Consider the following 23,497-nt stretch of genomic DNA (forward strand, 5'->3'; position numbering starts at 1 on the left):
ATTGGGACGTGGCCTATTTGTTGTGTTGTGATTTGGACGTGGCCTATTTGGTGTGTTGTGATTTGGACGTGGCCTATTTGGTGTGTTGTGATTGGGACGTGGCCTGTTTGGTGTGTTGTGATTGGGACGTGGCCTATTTGGTGTGTTGTGATTGGGACGTGGCCTATTTGGTGTGTTGTGATTTGGACGTGGCCTAGTTGGTGTGTTGTGATTTGGACGTGGCCTATTTGTTGTGTTGTGATTTGGACGTGGCCTATTTGTTGTGTTGTGATTGGGACGTGGCCTAGTTGGTGTGTTGTGATTTGGACGTGGCCTATTTGTTGTGTTGTGATTTGGACGTGGCCTATTTGTTGTGTTGTGATTTGGACGTGGCCTATTTGGTGTGTTGTGATTTGGACGTGGCCTATTTGTTGTGTTGTGATTGGGACGTGGCCTAGTTGGTGTGTTGTGATTGGGACGTGGCCTGTTTGGTGTGTTGTGATTGGGACGTGGCCTATTTGGTGTGTTGTGATTGGGACGTGGCCTATTTGGTGTGTTGTGATTTGGACGTGGCCTATTTGTTGTGTTGTGATTGGGACGTGGCCTATTTGGTGTGTTGTGATTGGGACGTGGCCTGTTGCGTGTGTGGTGATTGGGACGTGGCCTATTTGGTGTGTTGTGATTTGGACGTGGCCTGTTTGGTGTGTAGTGATTGGGACGTGGCCTATTTGGTGTGTTGTGATTTGGACGTGGCCTAGTTGTTGTGTTGTGATTGGGACGTGGCCTATTTGGTGTGTGGTGATTGGGACGTGGCCTATTTGGTGTGTGGTGATTGGGACGTGGCCTGTTTGGTGTGTGGTGATTGGGACGTGGCCTAGTTGGTGTGTTGTGATTGGGACGTGGCCTATTTGGTGTGTTGTGATTTGGACGTGGCCTGTTTGGTGTGTGGTGATTTGGACGTGGCCTATTTGGTGTGTTGTGATTTGGACGTGGCCTGTTTGGTGTGTTGTGATTTGGACGTGGCCTATTTGGTGTGTTGTGATTTGGACGTGGCCTAGTTGGTGTGTTGTGATTGGGACGTGGCCTATTTGGTGTGTTGTGATTGGGACGTGGCCTAGTTGGTGTGTGGTGATTGGGACGTGGCCTATTTGTTGTGTTGTGATTGGGACGTGGCCTAGTTGTTGTGTTGTGATTGGGACGTGGCCTAGTTGTTGTGTTGTGATTGGGACGTGGCCTATTTGTTGTGTTGTGATTGGGACGTGGCCTAGTTGTTGTGTTGTGATTGGGACGTGGCCTAGTTGTTGTGTTGTGATTGGGACATGGCCTGTATGTTGTGTTGTGATTGGGACGTGGCCTATTTGTTGTGTTGTGATTGGGACGTGGCCTAGTTGTTGTGTTGTGATTGGGACATGGCCTGTATGTTGTGTTGTGATTGGGACGTGGCCTATTTGTTGTGTTGTGATTGAGATTTGGCCTGTATGGTGTGTGGTGATTGGGATGTGTATAACCCCTTCTCCCTGTGTGTTGAAGGGTAGATCCCCCTCAGCTTGATGCCTTCATCATGGACAAGGCCCTGCTGGACTACGAGGTGTCCATCGACGCAGACTGCAAGCTGCTCACTGTGGGCAAGCCCTTCGCCATCGAAGGTAAGAAACCACCCATCCACCCTGACACTGTATTGTTTTGACAGCCCTCAGACTTGACGGCTCTAGAGTCATTGTCTGTCTGTCTGTCTGTGTCTATGTGTGTCTCTCTGTTTATGTTTATGTGCATGTGTGCGTCTGTGTCTGTGCGTGTGTGTGTGTGTGTGTGTGTGTGTGTGTGTGTGTGTGTGTGTGTGTGTGTGTGTGTGTGTGTGTGTGTGTGTGTGTGTGTGTGTGTGTGTGTGTGTGTGTGTGTGTGTGTGTGTGTGTGTGTGTGTGTGTGTGTGTGTGTGTGTGTGTGTGTGTGCGTGTGTGTGTGTGCTTTCTTAAGTGCCCTGGTATGTAGGTAGGCATGCACTTGCTTGAATGTGTGTTTGGATTCCCTGTCCTCTCCCTGTTTTCTAGTTAATCTCAAATTCACATTATTTTCATTTGAATATGTATTATTCAAATATATTCATTGCTATTTTGTCTGAACCAACATCACACCCATGTTTCTGAGAGCCTGTGCAGGATTATGGGGAGTAAGTGGAAACAGCCTCCCGCGGTTTGCCTTTCTGTGTTTGTCTTTCTGCATTGCTGCTCCCACATTGTCAACGTATTAAGGTTCACTTTTCACTGTCAATCTTTTTTAGAGCAGTTACAGTAGGTGTTATGGGTTCTGGTGACCCACAGGGTGTGTGGGAACAGTGTGAAACAGGGACATACTATCTAAACTTGTCCAATAAGAAACATGTGTTTATTTTCTGTTGCAAAATGTCATTTGTTTGCCATAATAACACAACCCTAATTCAGTTCACCAAGAGCATGATGAGTACTTGATAGCAGATGTATTGTGCAGGATAGAAGGACATGATGAGTACTTGATAGCAGATGTATTGTGCAGGATAGAAGGACATGATGAGTACTTGATAGCAGATGTATTGTGCAGGATAGAAGGACATGATGAGTACTTGATAGCAGATGTATTGTGCAGGATAGAAGAGCATGATGAGTACTTGATAGCAGATGTATTGTGCAGGATAGAAGGACATGATGAGTACTTGATAGCAGATGTATTGTGCAGGATAGAAGGACATGATGAGTACTTGATAGCAGATGTATTGTGCAGGATAGAAGGACATGATGAGTACTTGATAGCAGATGTATTGTGCAGGATAGAAGGACATGATGAGTACTTGATAGCAGATGTATTGTGCAGGATAGAAAAACATGATGAGTACTTGATAGCAGATGTATTGTGCAGGATAGAAGGACATGATGAGTAATTGATAACAGATGTATTGTGCAGGATAGAAGAGCATGATGAGTACTTGATAGCAGATGTATTGTGCAGGATAGAAGGACATGATGAGTACTTGATAGCAGATGTATTGTGCAGGATAGAAGGACATGATGAGTACTTGATAGCAGATGTATTGTGCAGGATAGAAGAACATGATGAGTACTTGATAGCAGATGTATTGTGCAGGATAGAAGGACATGATGAGTACTTGATAACAGATGTATTGTGCAGGATAGAAAAGCATGATGAGTACTTGATAGCAGATGTATTGTGCAGGATAGAAGGACATGATGAGTACTTGATAGCAGATGTATTGTGCAGGATAGAAGGACATGATGAGTAATTGATAACAGATGTATTGTGCAGGATAGAAGAGCATGATGAGTACTTAATAATAATAATAATATATGCCATTTAGCGGACGCTTTTATCCAAAGCGACTTGACAGCAGATGTATTGTGCAGGATAGAAGGACATGATGAGTAATTGATAACAGATGTATTGTGCAGGATAGAAGAGCATGATGAGTACTTGACAGCAGATGTATTGTGCAGGATAGAAGGACATGATGAGTACTTGATAGCAGATGTATTGTGCAGGATAGAAGAGCATGATGAGTACTTGATAGCAGATGTATTGTGCAGGATAGAAGGACATGATGAGTACTTGATAACAGATGTATTGTGCAGGATAGAAAAACATGATGAGTACTTGATAGCAGATGTATTGTGCAGGATAGAAGGACATGATGAGTACTTGATAGCAGATGTATTGTGCAGGATAGAAGGACATGATGAGTACTTGATAGCAGATGTATTGTGCAGGATAGAAAGACATGATGAGTACTTGATAGCAGATGTATTGTGCAGGATAGAAGGACATGATGAGTAATTGATAACAGATGTATTGTGCAGGATAGAAGAGCATGATGAGTACTTGACAGCAGATGTATTGTGCAGGATAGAAGGACATGATGAGTACTTGATAGCAGATGTATTGTGCAGGATAGAAGGACATGATGAGTACTTGATAGCAGATGTATTGTGCAGGATAGAAGAGCTGGATGAGTACTTGATAGCAGATGTATTGTGCAGGATAGAAGGACATGATGAGTACTTGATAGCAGATGTATTGTGCAGGATAGAAGGACATGATGAGTAATTGATAACAGATGTATTGTGCAGGATAGAAGAGCATGATGAGTACTTGACAGCAGATGTATTGTGCAGGATAGAAGGACATGATGAGTACTTGATAGCAGATGTATTGTGCAGGATAGAAGGACATGATGAGTACTTGATAGCAGATGTATTGTGCAGGATAGAAGAGCATGATGAGTACTTGATAGCAGATGTATTGTGCAGGATAGAAGGACATGATGAGTACTTGATAGCAGATGTATTGTGCAGGATAGAAGGACATGATGAGTACTTGATAGCAGATGTATTGTGCAGGATAGAAGGACATGATGAGTACTTGATAGCAGATGTATTGTGCAGGATAGAAGAGCATGATGAGTACTTGATAGCAGATGTATTGTGCAGGATAGAAGGACATGATGAGTACTTGATAGCAGATGTATTGTGCAGGATAGAAGGACATGATGAGTACTTGATAACAGATGTATTGTGCAGGATAGAAGAACATGATGAGTACTTGATAGCAGATGTATTGTGCAGGATAGAAGGACATGATGAGTACTTGATAACAGATGTATTGTGCAGGATAGAAAAGCATGATGAGTACTTGATAGCAGATGTATTGTGCAGGATAGAAGGACATGATGAGTACTTGATAGCAGATGTATTGTGCAGGATAGAAGAGCATGATGAGTACTTGATAGCAGATGTATTGTGCAGGATAGAAGGACATGATGAGTACTTGATAGCAGATGTATTGTGCAGGATAGAAGGACATGATGAGTACTTGATAACAGATGTATTGTGCAGGATAGAAGAACATGATGAGTACTTGATAGCAGATGTATTGTGCAGGATAGAAGGACACGATGAGTACTTGATAGCAGATGTATTGTGCAGGATAGAAGGACATGATGAGTACTTGATAGCAGATGTATTGTGCAGGATAGAAGGACATGATGAGTACTTGATAGCAGATGTATTGTGCAGGATAGAAGGACATGATGAGTATTTGATAGCAGATGTATTGAGACTCCAAGACCATTGAGTGCTTTTGAAGTGACAGGTTGCCACTAAAGCAAGGCCATTTGACAATTAATATAGGCTACAAGATAGATAGAATAATTCACCTATTACAAACAGCCTATGTGAATGCAGCCGTACACACAGCGTCTTACCAAAATAATGCACACTAAATGCTGAAACGAGTAGCCTAGTTACTCATGCAAAACAAAAATACTAAATAGCCATTTGGGTTAGAATATCGACACAACTGCGAATGCAAACGAATGAATGTGAACAGAACAAATTAGCGGTAGGTGCACTATAGGCCTACAATCTAAATATCAGATCGATAAAGGTATGACACAATCTATATTTAGCCTATTTACGCTTCAAACATGGAAAATCATGCAGCTCATTAATTCAGCAACACATGCACTAAATAAACTTCTGTCGATCAAATTCAACCCACCCACGTAATCATTTAATTATTTATTATTATTATTATTTAATCAATGCCGGCCTACTGTAAACATGTTTCCAATACGTACAGTTCCATTTACAACCAAGCAATGGACTATCTATTGCTATGATGAAACATACCAATATGTAGCTATACCCAGGGGCGTAATTTGGGTTATTGCATTGGAATTATATTGAATTCTGCTTATATCACACTATACTACTATAAACATAAAAGTTCAAATGCAGAGACCATTGAGTGGTTTTGACACATCTACTGGGTATTCCAGCCAATCTCTTCCTATGAACCAGTTGCTATTAAATTAAGGATTTTGGACAGAAAACCTACAGCAAGGGTAGGATTCAATAGGCTAATCTGGGCTGGCTACTCTGTTCCAAAAATGGTCAGGGACAGTCGGAGGTGGGAGTGGCTGTGGAGCCATTATCCTGCCGGTGCTTGTGGAAGGGCTGGTGGGCTCTGCACTTGGTGCTAGCTGGAGTTCGGCAGCATCATCGCTGCTGGGCTTGGTGGTGGCCTCGGTGGTTTGATTTCTGATATCCATTGTGGCAGATTAGCTGGTTAGAGCTAAATAGGCTAATAACTAAGACCTTTTAAAGCTAGTTAAGAAGCTAACTAAACTCTGTAGTGGTGGGGCGCATTAACTGTGACCCCGTCCTTCTAAATGTAAATAAAACATTCCAGGCGGAGGTGTATCACATTATTCACGTAGCCTACCACAGATGAGCAGCGTTTTTCATGATTTTTATGGAAACCCAAAGGAGTCATACATAACCGCCCAGTGGCTTTCCCCTTATCACTCTGGCAGGCTCTCAGTCCATGGTGCTGATAAAGCGCAGCGAAGATACAGATTTGGCGCCAACCTGTCACTCAAACATTTGAAATTTGAGCTATTTTTGTATGGGGACATAAAACTAAAACTAAGGGGGGACAAGTTTCAACTGTGGGGGCTAACCCAGGTGCGTATCTCTTCTTGATCCTGATTCCCCCAATCTATCCTTTACTGAGATGTGCATTTGGAAAGTATTCAGACCCCTTCACTTTTTCCACATTTTGTTACGTTACAACCTTATTCTAAATTGTATTACATCTTTTTTTTACCCCCCCCCCCCATCAATCTACACACAATACCCTATAATGACAAAACAAAAACAAGTTTTTAGAAAATGTTGCAAATGTATTAAAAATTAAAAACTGAAATATTACATTTACATACGTATTCAGACCTTTTACTGAGTACTTTGTTGAAACACCTTTGGCAGCGATTACAGCCTCGAGTCTTCTTGGGTTTGACCCTATGAGCTTGGCACACCTGTATTTCGGTAGTTTCTCCCATTCTTCTCTGCAGATCCTCCCAAGTTTGATCAGGTTGGATGAGGAGTGTCGCTGCACAGCTATTTTCAGGTATTCAGAGATGAAAGACCGTGTTCAAGTTCGGGCTCTGACTGGGCCACTCAAGGACATTCAGAGACTTGACCAAAAGCCACTCCTGCGTTGTCTTGGCTGTGTGTTTGGCTGTGGGGGAGAGGGGGAATGGTAATAGGAGGGATGAAGGAGAGAGGGAACGGTAATAGGAGGATGGGGAGAGAGGGAACGGTAATAGGAGGATGGGGGAGAGAGGGAACGGTAATAGGAGGATGGGGGAGAGGGGGAACGGTAATGGGAGGATGGGGGAGAGAGGGAACGGTAATAGGAGGGATGAAGGAGAGAGGGAACGGTAATAGGAGAATGGGGAGAGAGGGAATGGTAATAGGAGGATGGGGGAGAGAGGGAACGGTAATAGGAGGGATGAACGAGAGAGGGAACGGTAATAGGAGGATGGGGGAGAGAGGGAACGGTAATAGGAGGGATGAAGGAGAGAGGGAACGGTAATAGGAGGATGGGGAGAGAGGGAACAGTAATAGGAGGGATGAAGGAGAGAGGGAACGGTAATAGGAGGATGGGGGAGAGAGGGAACGGTAATAGGATGATGGGGAGAGAGGGAACGGTAATAGGAGGATGGGGAGAGAGGGAACGGTAATAGGAGGGATGAACGAGAGAGGGAACGGTAATAGGAGGATGGGGAGAGAGGGAACGGTAATAGGAGGATGGGGAGAGAGGGAACAGTAATAGGAGGGATGGGGAGAGAGGGAACGGTAATAGGAGGATGGGGAGAGAGGGAACGGTAATAGGAGGATGGGGAGAGAGGGAACGGTAATAGGAGGATGGGGAGAGAGGGAACGGTAATAGGAGGAGGGGGAGAGAGGGAACGGTAATAGGAGGGATGAAGGAGAGAGGGAACTGTAATAGGAGGATGGGGAGAGAGGGAACGGTAATAGGAGGATGGGGGAGAGAGGGAACGGTAATAGGAGGATGGGGGAGAGAGGGAACGGTAATAGGAGGATGGGGGAGAGAGGGAACGGTAATAGGAGGATGGGGGAGAGAGGGAACGGTAATAGGAGGATGGGGAGAGGGGGAATGGTAATAGGAGGGATGAAGGAGAGAGGGAACAGTAATAGGAGGGATGAAGGAGAGAGGGAACGGTAATAGGAGGATGGGGGAGAGAGGGAACGGTAATAGGAGGGATGAAGGAGAGAGGGAACGGTAATAGGAGGGATGAAGGAGAGAGGGAACGGTAATAGGAGGATGGGGGAGAGGGGGAATGGTAATAGGAGGATGGGGGAGGATGGGGGGAATGGTAATAGGAGGATGGGAGAGAGGGAACGGTAATAGGAGGATGGGGGAGAGAGGGAACGGTAATAGGAGGGATGAAGGAGAGAGGGAACGGTAATAGGAGAATGGTGGAGAGAGGGAACGGTAATAGGAGGGATGAAGGAGAGAGGGAACAGTAATAGGAGGATGGGGGAGAGAGGGAACGGTAATAGGAGGATGGGGGAGAGAGGGAACGGTAATAGGAGGATGGGGGAGAGGGGGAACGGTAATAGGAGGATGGGGGAGAGAGGGAACGGTAATAGGAGGATGGGGGAGAGAGGGAACGGTAATAGGAGGGATGAAGGAGAGAGGGAACAGTAATAGGAGGATGGGGAGAGAGGGAACGGTAATAGGAGGATGGGGGAGAGAGGGAACGGTAATAGGAGGATGGGGGAGAGAGGGAACGGTAATAGGAGGATGGGGGAGAGGGGGAACGGTAATAGGAGGATGGGGGAGAGAGGGAACGGTAATAGGAGGATGGGGGAGAGAGGGAACGGTAATAGGAGGGATGAACGAGAGAGGGAACGGTAATGAAAGAGTCTGTCATCTGGATGCTGTTTCTATTAGCCTGAAAGGGCAGGCCTGCTGTGTTGGATGTGTAGAATGTCAGCTGACGCTGTGATTTCAAATTCATCACTGGGCAGGGCACACACATACAGTACACACACACCCATATGCAAACACACACACACACACACATATGCAAACACACACACACACACACTTCCGTTTGTCTTTTTCCCTTTTCGTCCAGAAATTCTAAAACTGTGGGATAGCTCGCACATGCTATTTTCCTATTTTTGGTGGCATGAAAGTGTGTGTGTGTGTGTGTGTGTGTGTGTGTGTGTGTGTGTGTGTGTGTGTGTGTGTGTGTGTGTGTGTGTGTGTGTGTGTGTGTGTGTGTGTGTGTGTGTGTGTGTGTGTGTGTGTGTGTGTGTGTGAGAGAGATGCCCTCTCATCTCATTTGCATATTTTATACTTGTGAACTTCATAGCTCACCAGCTTTGAAACGACAACATTTTGTCTGCCAGATATCTTTCATGTGACTAAGTCAAGCGCTCTGGACGGGCTATTGGGGGAGCAAATTCAATTTGTGTCAAGCTTTTTCACTTTTTTCCTGAAAATAATACCCCTGCTACTCACATTTCCTTTATATCACAATATTTCACGAAACAGACTTGTGAGAACTGCATTACTCAATCAACTGGTTGCTCTAGAGAGCTGATTTAGTGAGCAATTTCACCAGGGAAGAGGGATCTTTGTTTTTGTTTTTCTGAGTTTGGGGAGACAACTAAACCATGTGTGGAACAGGATCTACACCTTCTCTTTTCACAGTAACTCCTGGAATATTATATTGCTTTTTTTGCCTGTGTTTTGAAGTGAGAAATGTTCCTCCATTTTGGGCCCTGACCTCTAGACAGTCATTCATAATAAAGCAGTAATTGGGGTTTTGCTCAATTAGACCTCTCCTATCTCATCTCTCCTCTCCGTTAATTGCATTTTCTAGCCTCCCTCGCTCTTCCCTTTCACTTCCCTCGCTCTTCCCTCGCTGTTCCTTCGCTCTTCCTTCGCTCTTCCTCGCGCTTCCTAGCTGCTCTTCCTTGCTCTTCCCCTCTTCCTTTTTCCCTCGCTCTTCCTTCGCTCTTCCTTCGCCTCTTCCTTCCCTCTTCCTTCGCTCTTCCCTCGCTCTTTCCTCGCTCTTCCCTCACGCTTTCATCGCTCTTCCTTCTCTCTTCCCTCAAATCTTCCCTCGCTCTTCCCTCACTCTTCCTTCGCGCTTCCCTCGCTCTTTCCTCGCTCTTCCTTCATTCTTCCCTCGCTCTTCCCTCGCTCTTCTCTTGCTCTTCCTTTCGCTCTTCCCTCACTCTTCCCTCGCTCTTCCCTCGCTCTTCCCTCGAATCTTCCCATCGCCTCTTCCCTCGCTCTTCCCTCGCTCTTCCCTCGCTGTTCCTTCGCTCTTCCTTCGCTCTTCCTTCGCTCTTTCCTCGCTCTTCCCTCGCTCTTCCTTCGCTCTTCCCTTGCTCTTCCCTTGCTCTTCCCTCGCTCTTCCCTCGCTCTTCCTTCGCTCTTCCCTCGCGCTTTAGCTGCTCTTCCTTTGCTCTTCCCTCAAATTTTCCCTCGCTCTTCCTTCGCTCTTCCTTCCCTCTTCCTTCGCTCTTCCCTCGCTCTTTCTCGCTCTTCCCTCACGCTTTCATCGCTCTTCCTTCTCTCTTCCCTCAAATCTTCCCTCACTCTTCCTCACTCTTCCTTCGCGCTTCCCTCGCTCTTTCCTCGCTCTTCCTTCATTCTTCCCTCGCTCTTCTCTTGCTCTTCCTTCGCTCCTCCCTCACTCTTCCCTCGCTCTTCCCTCGCTCTTCCCTCGATTCTTCCCATCGCCTCTTCCCTCGCTCTTCCTTCGCTCTTCCCTCGCTCTTCCTTCGCTCTTCCCTTGCTCTCCCCTCGAATCTTCCCTCGCTCTTCTCAACACTCTTCATTCGCTCTTCCCTTGCTCTTCCTTCGCTCTTCCCTTGCTCTTCCCTTGCTCTTCCCTTGCTCTCCCTCGCTCTTCCATCGCTCTTCCCTCACTCTAACCTCACTCTGCCATTGCACTTTCTCTGTGTTTCTTCTCACTATTCATCACTCCATCCAGTTTTGTATCTCATACACACACTCATATGTACACACACACAACAGTCACACACACTGCCTTCCTCTCCACACACACACACGCACACACACACACACACACACACACACACACACACACACACACACACGCACACGCACACACACACACACACACACACACACACACACACACACACACACACACACACACACACACGCACACACGCACACACACACACACTCCTTGGTTGGCAGCTAGTCCTCTACTTACTAATTTACTAAAACAATCAAGCAACTCAAATACAGCTATTGAACTTTCGCTTAACACAGAGTCCCTTCTTTCTGAATGTCTGTCCCTGCCGCTTTAGGATTTCATTTGTCACTATCTTTTGGACTGAGTTGTAGTGGGCTACAGACAGTGTAACTGGAAGGTGCCAGGAATGTCAATTTGGTGATTAAAGCCAACCAGTATTTAATGATTGTGACTCAAAGCTGCGAGCCCACGCTTTATTAAGAATAACATCCTCATCAACACTTGGCTACAGGGACATCTGTGCCAGTCTGTGACAGTCTGTGCCAGTCTGTGCCAGCGCAGAGGGCCAACCCTGTTGGCTTTAAGTGAAACAAAGGAAACTTAACGGGATCTGAAGAATGTTAGACTGAAGCACACGCTTTACATAAGAGTTCAGCTGTTTCTGCATGAGCACACAGGCAGGCAGGCAGGCGACTGACCGACCGACAACAGCCACCACTGCCCTTGCAGAGCAAGGGGAACCACTACTTCAAGGTCTCAGAGCAAGTGACGTCACCGATTGAAACGCTATTAGCGCACACCACCGCTAACTAGCTAGCCATTTCACATCCGTTACACTCACCCCCCTTTTGACCTCCTCCTTTTCCGCAGCAACCAGTGATCCGGGTCAACAGCATCAATGTAACAGTACAACTTTAGACTGTCCCCTCGCCCATACCCGGGCACGAACCAGGGACCCTCTGCACACATCAACAACAGCCATGCACAAAGCACCGTTACCTATCGCTCCAAAAGCCATGGCCCTTGCAGAGCAAGGGGAACCACTACTTTCAGAGCAAGTGATGTCACCGATTGAAACGCTATTAGCGCGCACCACCGCTAACTAGCTAGCCATTTCACATCCGTTACATGTGCTTGACTGTGTGTGTGTGTGTGCATGCTTAGGCATGTCTCGCTCTGATGAAACATGTTAATGTCATAGCTTGTCTATTATCTGTCATCTCGACTGGCCCGGGGGGGGGGGTGAGTGACATACATTAGCCATGAGAAACAGAGAGATAGGTAGAGGTAAAACCCTTTCAGTGATCAAATAACATTTCTGCCAGTCCTCTTTTGAGATGGAGGGATACAAGAAGAGAGGAGAGGAGGGAGGGGAGGAGAGAGTTGGGGTGAGGGAGAGATGGAGGGAGGGAGGAGAGGAGAGAGTTGGGGTGAGGGAGAGATGGAGGGAGGGAGGAGAGGAGAGAGTTGGGGTGAGGGAGAGATGGAGGGAGGGAGGGGAGGAGAGAGTTGGGGTGAGGGAGAGATGGAGGGAGGGAGGGGAGGAGAGAGTTGGGGTGAGGGAGAGAGGGGGGGAGGGAGGGGAGGAGAGAGTTGGGGTGAGGGAGAGATGGAGGGAGGGAGGGGAGGAGAGAGTTGGGGTGAGGGAGAGATGGAGGGAGGGAGGGAGGAGAGAGTTGGGGTGAGGGAGAGATGGAGGGAGGGGGGGAGGGAGAGTTGGGGTGAGGGAGAGATGGAGGGAGGGATGGAGTTGGGGTGAGGGGAGATGGAGGGAGGAGAGAGTTGAGGTGAGGGGAGATGGAGGGAGGAGAGGAGAGAGTTGGGGGAGGAGAGATGGAGGGAGGGGGAGGAGAGAGTTGGGGTGAGGGAGAGATGGAGGGAGGGAGGGGAGGAGAGAGTTGGAGGGAGAGATGGAGGGAGGGAGGGGAGGAGAGAGTTGGGGTGAGGGAGAGATGGAGGGAGGGAGGGAGAGAGAGTTGGGGTGAGGGAGAGATGGAGGGAGGGAGGAGAGGAGAGAGTTGGGGTGAGGGAGAGATGGAGGGAGGGAGGGGAGGAGAGAGTTGGGGTGAGGGAGAGATGGAGGGAGGGAGAGGAGAGAGTTGGGGTGAGGGAGAGATGGAGGGAGGGAGGGGGAGGAGAGGAGAGAGTTGGGGTGAGGGAGAGATGGAGGGAGGAGAGAGTTGAGGTGAGGGAGAGATGGAGGGAGGAGAGGAGAGAGTTGGGGTGAGGGAGAGATGGAGGGAGGGAGGAGAGGAGAGAGTTGGGGTGAGGGAGAGATGGAGGGAGGGAGGAGAGGAGAGAGTTGAGGTGAGGGAGAGATGGAGGGAGGGAGAGAGTTGGGGTGAGGGAGAGATGGAGGGAGGAGAGGAGAGAGTTGGGGTGAGGGAGAGATGGAGGGAGGAGAGGAGAGAGTTGGGGTGAGGGAGAGATGGAGGGAGGAGAGGAGAGAGTTGGGGTGAGGGAGAGATGGAGGGAGAGTTGGGAGAGATGTGTCTAAATGATACAGGCTCTCGTCCTCTGTTATCCCCAGCCCACCACAACTCATTATCTGCTGTCAGAGCCCACACACACACACACGCACGCACGCACGCGCACACAAGCACGCACGCGCACGCACGCACGCGCACACACGCACGCGCACACACGCACGCACGCATGCACACACTCCTTGTCATTATATAATGGATGCTCGGAACGTTCTTCACTTCTTCCTGTTTTTCCCATGTATTCCTCCATCCATCTTTCCTCCAGTTGCCACTGAAGACTACGAGATGGGGATTTTCCCTCTACATCCTTCCACACACCACAGGAATCAGATATCAAAAATCTCATTTACTAAATGTAATTTAAACATCAAAGGAGTTTAAAGTACAGGATCAGCAGTACAGGTAGAAGAGGAATTTGTCGAGGCTGAACTCTTTGGTTCATCTATAATATCCATAGCCTCATGTTCCCCTTCTGGAAGGGATGAAGGTAAGGTCATCCGATTTGGTTTAGTATTGATCCACTTCATCTCCTTGGGCGGACGGGATCCAGACACAGTCTGCCAGTTAACTCACTCTGCGTGAAGTTTGGAATGATACGCCTATAGACCCCTGCTCAGTTCTCCACCAAACAATTTAAGACAATCTGTAAAGCATTTTGGGCGTTTTATGTGGAACAGAGAAAAACAATGATTTTGTAAAAATGCCTTCTGTTTATTTTGCAGATATGAGACGTCTGTGTCACTGTTTGTATCCAGGTTAATGATAGCGCAGCCATGTGACTGGTGATATAGAAGGGGACGCACCACAATTATTTCCATGAATTTCTACCAACTACTATACCCATTGTACTATGCTGACGGTAATAGTTTCTCTATCCCCCCAGGCTATGGAATAGGCCTCCCACAAAACTCCCCTCTAACCAACAACGTGTCAGAGTTCATCAGTCGCTATAAGTCAGACGGCTACATGGACATGCTGCACGACAAGTGGTACAAGGTGGTGCCTTGTGGGAAGAGGGTGTTCGCCGTCACCGAGGTGAGTTATCCGTCCGTCTGTCTGTGTGTGTCCCGGTCCCAGACCAGTTTGGACTATGTTGTCAACAACTTCTATGGTGGTGTTTGACCATCGACGTCAGCCTGGGCCCAGATCTGTTTGTGCAGATAGGGACCAGGCTAGTGTGGCTGTGGTGGAGTGGCTGCCCTGTAGGCACACCACGTGGGTTGCAGACAGTTGATGGACATTGGGTTTGGCCATCCTAACACATCTGGACATATCGAACTGGATGTGTGGCTCTATTCCAAAATCCACACTAGCATACCACTTGAATGAAGCAACATATTGGGCATGCATTCTAAGAGATATTTAAGTGTGGTTTGCAGACACTCCTCAGACAGTCTGGACTCCATCAGTGTCAGATGTTAAGGGAAAAATATTTATTCCTAGATTCGACCTCTGTGTGTCTATGATATCCTCTCAGGATTGTGTGTCATCCTGAGATGATCCTTTAACACCAAGCACCCAGTTGGTCGAACTTCCTGCCCTAATGGACTGCTATCATAGACATACACTGAGTGGACAAAACATTACAAAAACAACTGCCCTTAACCAACACAAAAACATCCTATGGCGTTCTGCATTAGCATCGAACAGCCCCCGTGATATGCAGCTGTTCAGGGAAGCTAGAAACCATTATACACAGGCAGTTAGAAAAGCCAAGGCTAGCTTTTTCAAGCAGAAATTTGCTTCCTGCAACACTAACTCAAAAAAGTTCTGGGACACTGTAAAGTACATGGAGAATAAGAACATCTCCTCCCAGCTGCCCACTGCACTGAAGATAGGAAACACTGTCACCACTGATAAATCCACCATAATTGAGAATTTCAATAAGCATTTTTCTACGGCTGGCCATGCTTTCCACCTGGCTACTCCTACCCCGGTCAACAGCACTGCACCCCCAACAGCAACTCGCCCAAGGCTTCCCCATTTCTCCTTCTCCCAAATCCGTTCAGCTGATGTTCTGAAAGAGCTGCAAAATCTGGACCCCTACAAATCAGCCGGGCTAGACAATCTGGACCCTTTCTTTCTAAAATTATCTGCCGAAATTCTTGCCACCCCTATTACTAGCCTGTTCAATCTCTCTTTCGTGTCGTCTGAGATTCCCAAAGATTGGAAAGCAGCTGCGGTCATCCCCCTCGTCAAAGGGGGGGACTCTCTTGACCCAAACTGCTACAGACCTATATCTATCCTACCATGCCTTTCTAAGGTCTTCGAAAGCAAAGTCAACAAACAGATTACCAACCATTTTGAATCTCACCATACCTTCTCTGCTATGCAATCTGGTTTCAGAGCTGGTCATGGGTGCACCTCAGCCACGCTCAAGGTCCTAAACGATATCTTAACCGCCATCGATAAGAAACATGACTGTGCAGCCGTATTCATTGATCTGGCCAAGGCTTTCGACTCTGTCAATCACCACATCCTCATTGGCAGACTCGACAGCCTTGGTTTCTCAAATGATTGCCTCGCTTGGTTCACCAACTACTTCTCTGATAGAGTTCAGTGTGTCAAATCGGAGGGTCTGCTGTCCGGACCTCTGGCAGTCTCTATGGGGGTGCCACAGTGTTCAATTCTTGGACCGACGCTCTTCTCTGTATACATCAATGAGGTCGCTCTTGCTGCTGGTGAGTCTCTGATCCACCTCTACGCAGACGACACCATTCTGTATACTTCCGGCCCTTCTTTGGACACTGTGTTAACAACCTTCCAGGCAAGCTTCAATGCCATACAACTCTCATTCCGTGGCCTCCAATTGCTCTTAAATACAAGTAAAACTAAATACATGCTCTTCAACCGATCGCTACCTGCACCTACCCTCCTGTCCAACATCACTACTCTGGACGGCTCTGACTTAGAATACGTGGACAACTACAAATACTTAGGTGTCTGGTTAGACTGTAAACTCTCCTTCCAGACGCATATCAAACATCTCCAATCCAAAGTTTAATCTAGAATTGGCTTCCTATTTCGCAACAAAGCATCCTTCACTCATGCTGCCAAACATACCCTTGTAAAACTGACCATCCTACCAATCCTCGACTTTGGCGATGTCATTTACAAAATAGCCTCCAATACTCTACTCAACAAATTGGATGCAGTCTATCACAGTGCAATCCGTTTTGTCACCAAAGCCCCATATACTACCCACCATTGCGACCTGTATGCTCTCGTTGGCTGGCCCTCGCTTCATACTCCTCGCCAAACCCATTGGCTCCATGTCATCTACAAGACCCTGCTAGGTAAAGTCCCACATTATCTCAGCTCGCTGGTCACCATAGCATCACCCACCTGTAGCACGCGCTCCAGCAGGTATATCTCTCTAGTCACCCCCAAAACCAATTCTTTCTTTGGCCGCCTCTCCTTCCAGTTCTCTGCTGCCAATGACTGGAACGAACGACAAAAATCTCTGAAACTGGAAACACTTATCTCCCTCACTACCTTTAAGCACCAACTGTCAGAGCAGCTCACAGATTACTGCACCTGTACATAGCCCACCTATAATTTAGCCCAAACAACTACCTCTTTCCCAACTGTATTTTATTTATTTATTTATTTTGCTCCTTTGCACCCCATTATTTTTATTTCTACTTTGCACATTCTTCCATTGCAAAACTACCATTCCAGTGTTTTACTTGCTATATTGTATTTACTTTGCCACCATGGCCTTTTTTGCCTTTACCTCCCTTCTCACCTCATTTGCTCACATTGTATATAGACTTGTTTATACTGTATTATTGACTGTATGTTTGTTTTACTCCATGTGTAACTCTGTGTCGTTGTATGTGTCAAACTGCTTTGCTTTATCTTGGCCAGGTCGCAATTGTAAATGAGAACTTGTTCTCAACTTGCCTACCTGGTTAAATAAAGGTTAAATAAAAAATATAAAAAATTAAGAACACCTTCCTAATATTGCATTTTACCCCTCCTCTGTGGCCATCAAAGCTTTCCACAGGGATACTGGCACATGTTGACTCCAATGCTTCCCACAGTTGTGTCAAGTTGGCTGGATGTCCTTTGAGTGGTGGACCATTCTTGATACAAACAGAAAACTGTTGAGCGAGAACCCAGCAGCGTTGCAGTTCTTTACACAAACCAGTGTACCTGGCACCTACTACCATACCCTGTTCAAGCACTTCAATATTTTGTCTTGCTCATTCACCCTCTGAATGGCACACAGACACAATCAATGTCTCAAATGTGTCAAGGCTTATCATAGCTTTCAACTGGATTCACCTGGTCAGTCTATGTCATGGAAAGAGCAGTTGTTCTTAATGTTTTGTACACTCATTACTAATGAATTAACTGGTTGTTATAATCATATTAAATAGTGTTATTATTGTTGATATCCTGTTACTGGGGCAATCGTCTGGTCCCATCAGCATGACGATATGGGCTGTTTACCTTTTGGCTCCTAGTCCACCCACCCACCCGGACGGACGGACGGACGGACGGACGGACGGACGGACGGACGGACGGACAGACGGACGGACGGACGGACAGACACAGACAGACAGACAGACAGACAGACAGACAGACAGACAGACAGACAGACAGACAGACAGACAGACAGACAGACAGACATGGCCTAGCAGCCGAGGACTCTGGGATTGCTTTTCTAATACCAACACCACATCAGCCTGTGTGTGTGTGTGTGTGTGTGTGGTGTGTGTGTGCGCATGCCTGCTGGTATGCATTTTCCCGGATGGGGAAAATGGTGCTAGAGAGACAAGCAGTGATCCCAGCCATCTGTGCAGAAACATCAAAGTCATTCCCAGTCTTGTTATTACTAATCATCAAATGATCACCTGATTTACGTTGGGGAGAGACTGACGAATGGATGGTACAACACTGATGTTTCCCACATGACATCTCTCGTTCATTTCGACGACACGACTAACAATAACATCTCTTCTTTTAGGTACGTCAAGGGAACAATTTGAGTTTGTTTTATTGATTTACCCCGGCTGACACTCCTTTGAACTATGATGTCGTCATGTACCTGTCCACGACGACTCCTCAAAAGATACTCAAATTCATATTTGGAAATGTAAAATAATATATGTTTTTGACAGAATCACATTCCAGCCTGTCATTTTCAAGCTGCCTTGGATCAATGTTAGAAACTCCAAGGAGTGTACATGCAGCGCATCTATCATCTATCAATCCAAAACTACCACATCCTACAAACCATATGTTTTTCGCATTTTAATCTTTCCCAGTTTCCTCTATATGTTTCACACAGGAGCACCCGGATGACATTTCTATTTTACTCTAATTTGAAGGGCAGAATTACCTTGTCTTGCATTGAACAGATTATTCCTCATTTTCATTCCACATCCTTCTGCTCACATGGATTCGGAGGGGAAAGGCTGAGGGACAGGGGAAGAACGGGGGGAGACGACCTACCCCTCCCAGAAACAATATGGCGGAGGACGGATCCACTCTTAAACACAGTCGACAGGCTAACATCATCCATACTGGGGGCCCTAAGTGCTAATAGGATGAGTTATTCCCCCTGCATACTGATCACTACTTGGTCAGGGAGAGAGGGAGAAGGAGAGAGGGGTGAGAGTATAGAGGGAGAAGGTCGGATGGAGAGGGGGAGGGAGAGAGAAGGATGGGGGAGAAAGGGGGAGAGAAGGACAGATGGGGGGTGAAGTGGGTAAGATGGAGAAGGGGAGAGGGAGGGAAGGTGTAGAGGAGAGGAGAAGGGAGAGAGATATAATGGTGAAGTGGAGGGAGGGAGGGAGGGAACAGAGTGGCAGAGGGAGGGGGAGAGCAGAGGCTGGCAGCTCCCTCTCTTGGCCGAGTCCCAGAATTAAATGGGAGGAGGGACTGGGTCTAGGATGGGAGGGTGGCAGGAGGGATGGGGAGGGCCTGTACTGCACCCCTGGGGTTCACTGTGTCAGCACTTCGGAAACAAGCCCGCCGTCCTCCACCACTCCCTCTCTCAAGTTGTTCTTCTCTCACATCTACGTCCAAACCTCTACAGATAAGATCAGAGGCGGCTTTCGGTTTAGAACATTTCCTCTGAAAAGTTCTCTCTCCTTGACTGCAAAGTGTCAGACAGCGTTGAACAATGTGGCTGCCTATATATACAGCACATCTCCAACAACTCATGTTGTTAGACCTTGATAGGCTAGATTCCTATTTTATTGGAGGTGTACAGCACTATACAACTACTGTACTGTATTGCTGGCAGGCACTCAGACAGGGTTCTCATTGCTCGCACTGTGCTTCTCAAACACACACTGTCGTCCATCTACTTTTAAAATTCTAAGTAGTTATTTTTGGCAGGACAGACATGATGATGTCCTGATGTCAAAACTGTAACGGCCCGATTCAGACTTGGGAAAAACACTTTTTGGTAGTTTTGACTCTATACTGTCATTTGTGCATGGCTACATAAATCTATAGCTTGGGTCTCCACATTTCATATCTGCAAGTTATAAGGCCAGCATTTCATACATTTTACTGTGGAAAAGTTGATATGTTGATATGCTTCAGTTTGCTTTCATGTGACTGGATTCTCATTTGTCTCCAGCAGTCATAAGGGAAAATAGATATAAAACAATTGTCACTTATATTTACAATCCCCTTATCCAAATGGCTTACTCATTTACTCATTCTATGGACCATGTCGATCTCTGTCTGAATAGAAATTAATAGAGACTGCCCCCTAGAGGTGAAAACAGGGAGCATCAGAAAAGATGAGAGACCTGAAATGATTCTCAGTATCCATTGGATAGAGATCTAATGACAAGGTTCTCAGGGACCAATCACCATCATCCCAAGGACTGATGTCGGTCCATGGACCAGAGGTTGACAATTTACTACATTGTTAAACCCTTTGTTACAGGTGTTAACCCTACTCAAGTAACCCAACTGTCCCCTCCCTTTCCCTCCCCCTCCTTATACAGACTCTCCAGATGGGCATCCGTCACTTCTCAGGGCTGTTTGTGCTGCTGTGTGTGGGTGTGGCCACGTCACTGCTCACCCTGGCTGGGGAGCACGCCTTCTATCACATGGTGCTGCCACACATCCGACGACGACAGAAGTACAAGTACTGGCTCCACACCAGCCAGGTGAGATGGAAGGAGGGACTGTGTGAGTGAACCAAAGGAGAATGTAAGTGTGAGAGTGTGTGTATGTGTGTGCACAAGAAAGAATGAGAAAACAGAGAAAGTGTGATTGAACCAAGTGTGTGTGTCAGAGAGAAAGAGAATGTGTGAGAGAAAGAAACAGACAGATGCTGTGTGTGTGTGTGTGTGTGTGAGCGTTTGTGTGTAAATAAAATAACCTTCATAGTGAGCCTCTCTGCCTCAGGCTTCAGACTTTTTCATAGCTTCTTTCATTGGCCTTTTTAAAGTGCTCGTTTTTACTTGAACACATTTGTGGCTTTCCCTGTCATGTTTTACGAACTCTATATCTAAAAGCAGTTACGCTTCACAAATCCTCCGGGAATTAAATATGAACAAATATTGATTGCTTGTAAAAGGTTGTTTATGGTGTAGGTTTTTTACTCTCTTGGATAAACAGTCTTTAAAACATTTTAGGACTGTTTATCACCTTGGCTGTCATTTGATAACACAAAGGCAACATCGCCATCTGCTGTTGACTTAGAGAACCACCATTTGGGAACCGTAGTTGAAGTGAAGTATTAAAAGCACTGAAAATTCAAATCTGCCCAGCTTAAGTCCCCGGAGGTCCTCTAAGCTCCTTCCCCAGTTGGAGGATTATTAACGAGAGGGGGAAAGTAATTACAATTTCTAAGATGGTGTTGATTCTGTCTGTTTTGAATAAATCAGTGTGGAGCTTTTCTCCCCCTCCCACCTCTTCCCCTGGCTCAGTGTAACTATGGCCCCATTTGTTATGTAGAAAATCCACCGAGCCCTGAACCAGACCTATGAGGATGTGAAGAAGAAGCAGGGCGCCAACACAGAAAAAAGGTGACAAAATGGCTGCTATTATGGAGACCTGTTTTAAATATGTTTCTTGTCCTTGTCCTTTCCTCTATAATCACTGATCTGACAGGACCTGAGTAGAATCTAGAAAAAACAATATATAGTTGAAACCTTTCCAGTCCCTTTACCAGTGGTAATGTCTCCGGGGGAAAGGAGACAAGGAGATGAAGCATTAGGGTTGGATTCAACCCTTATCGTGGAAGTATCCCCGTTAAAATGTAAAGGTACTTTCCAATTGAGTCGACATATGCAGCGTTTACCATGAATGCAGTGTTTACCCCGAACATGGGAACATTGCCTTTAAATTTCAATCGAGCGTTAAACGCAGATTTTCCGCGATACTATTCAGATATGGATTGAATCTAGCCCGAATACTGAGATACAGATTGAAAGCAATCTAACATACTAGTTAGTAGTGGTTGTTTAAGCACCAGACCTGTGTCTTTCTTTCTTTACTGACACAAGCCTTTTATCTCCATGTAGCTGCAACAACCAGAAGAACCAGCACCCCCAGCCTCCCCCAGACGCCCCTTCCCCCGGCGCCTCGGCCAAGTGGAACGAGAGCAGCAGGGACTCCACTGCTGCAGCCGCTAAAGACAAGCGAGTCCACTTTAACCTGGAGACCCTCAACAGCCGCCGCCTTCTAGCCCGGGCCGTGGCCGAGTCTGAAGGGGGGAAGGAGGGGTCGGCTGGATGTGACACTAACCCTAGGACCAACCCGGCCACACGGGTCTGTGCGAATGGGGGCTTCGGGACTTCCTTTGCCAGTCTGGTGCTATCCCTCCCCTCCTCTTCTTCATCCATCCCTTCTTCCTCCTCAGGCGTTCCTTTGAGGCCAGGAGAGCTGCAGGAGCTGCAGGAGAGGATCGACCTGATCCGGGATCAGCTGAGGACGGCTCTGGCCAGGAGGGCTGAGCTGCAGACTTCCCTGGCCAAGGAAAAGGCTGCCTGCTCCGCCCCCATAGTGACAGGAATGACCTCCGTGGTTGTAGCTACTGCAGCCCTCCCCTCCTCCCGCTGTGCCACCACCATGACAGACCCTGTCCTCAAGTCCCTGCCCACAGTCCTCACCATCCCTCCCATACACACCAATGAGAAGAGCTGATGCCCCCTGGTGTTTGGAAAAGCCAATGGTGTATTAGGGTTTATTGAAAGAAGTTGGATTACCTTGGATTGGGATTTATCCAATTGCTGTGAGCCCGATGCCATAGCATGGCAGCTCTTTCCCTGGACACTCTTTTGCTATTGGGTGAGATGAAAGAGCTTTTCAGGGCACTGGGAATCCCTTGTGATCTTACATGTGCCCAATTGGTCAAATGTGTGTTTGTGTTTGGGCTACCTCAGGCCTACTTGGATCTACCATGCCAATGGAGTGGGGCTAGAAGTACCAGCATGACCCCATGACGAGCCTCGCTGGCACTGCACCCATTCTGGGAACTTAAACACTGACTTTCAGGTGGTTTCTCTTCTGCCACAGGAGCCAAAATGGCTGCCACCCACAACCTTCTGTTTCCAGTCTCTTGTTGATTTTAGTGGTGGGGCGATAACTGAATTTGGTCAACAATGCAATGGCAACCTGAAACAACAATCAGTAATACATGGAGTTCAGACTGTATTCAAATCAGTAGTGGTGCTTTTATGGTGTTTCTGTTTTCTTCCTTTGAGTTCCGAGTCGATATCGTTCAAGAATAAAGTCTGATGGAAGTGTTGGTTGTGATGGTTGAAATGTGAATCCTTGTCAAGTGTACTTTGTGTCGTCTGTATTTTTACCGCTAGGTCCAGAGGGAAAGTAGGGATTTTTTCCTCATGGAAATGCTGGAATATTTCAGTGATAGAATAACAGGTGGTACCTGAACCATGAAGTCTGTAATACACATGAACTCTATGTGGACTTTATTTGGAATAGCCTGTCAGTGTTTCCCTGGGGACCCCAAATGGTGCACGTTGTGGTTATTGGCTCAGCATTACATAGGCCTACCTAGCTGATTCAAATAATCGACTCAACTTTTTATTTGAATCAGCTTTGCAGTGCTAGGGCCAAAACCAAAACACGTACCCCAGGTTCAAGTTTGGGAAATGCTGGCCTATTTCAACCTACAATAACCAGTGGTGCACGTAACCCTACCTAC

The 23,497-nt window shown here is 46.9% G+C and overlaps 1 protein-coding gene across 1 annotated transcript in view; it reads left to right on the forward strand.

Moving 5' to 3' along the window:
- The window catches only part of LOC118381688 (glutamate receptor ionotropic, NMDA 3B-like), a 121,948-nt gene extending 98,543 nt beyond the window's left edge, over positions 1 to 23,405 (forward strand). The window contains exons 5-9 of the mRNA XM_052475803.1: positions 1,510 to 1,625; positions 14,231 to 14,382; positions 20,325 to 20,489; positions 21,283 to 21,353; positions 21,852 to 23,405. Of these exons, the coding sequence (XP_052331763.1) occupies positions 1,510 to 1,625; positions 14,231 to 14,382; positions 20,325 to 20,489; positions 21,283 to 21,353; positions 21,852 to 22,473 (1,126 nt within the window). The 3' untranslated portion in view covers positions 22,474 to 23,405. The remainder of the gene's footprint in view (positions 1 to 1,509; positions 1,626 to 14,230; positions 14,383 to 20,324; positions 20,490 to 21,282; positions 21,354 to 21,851) is intronic.
- Positions 23,406 to 23,497: the final 92 nt, after the last annotated feature.

Source organism: Oncorhynchus keta, chromosome 22 (assembly GCF_023373465.1).
Source record: "Oncorhynchus keta strain PuntledgeMale-10-30-2019 chromosome 22, Oket_V2, whole genome shotgun sequence".
NCBI lineage: Eukaryota > Metazoa > Chordata > Actinopteri > Salmoniformes > Salmonidae > Oncorhynchus > Oncorhynchus keta.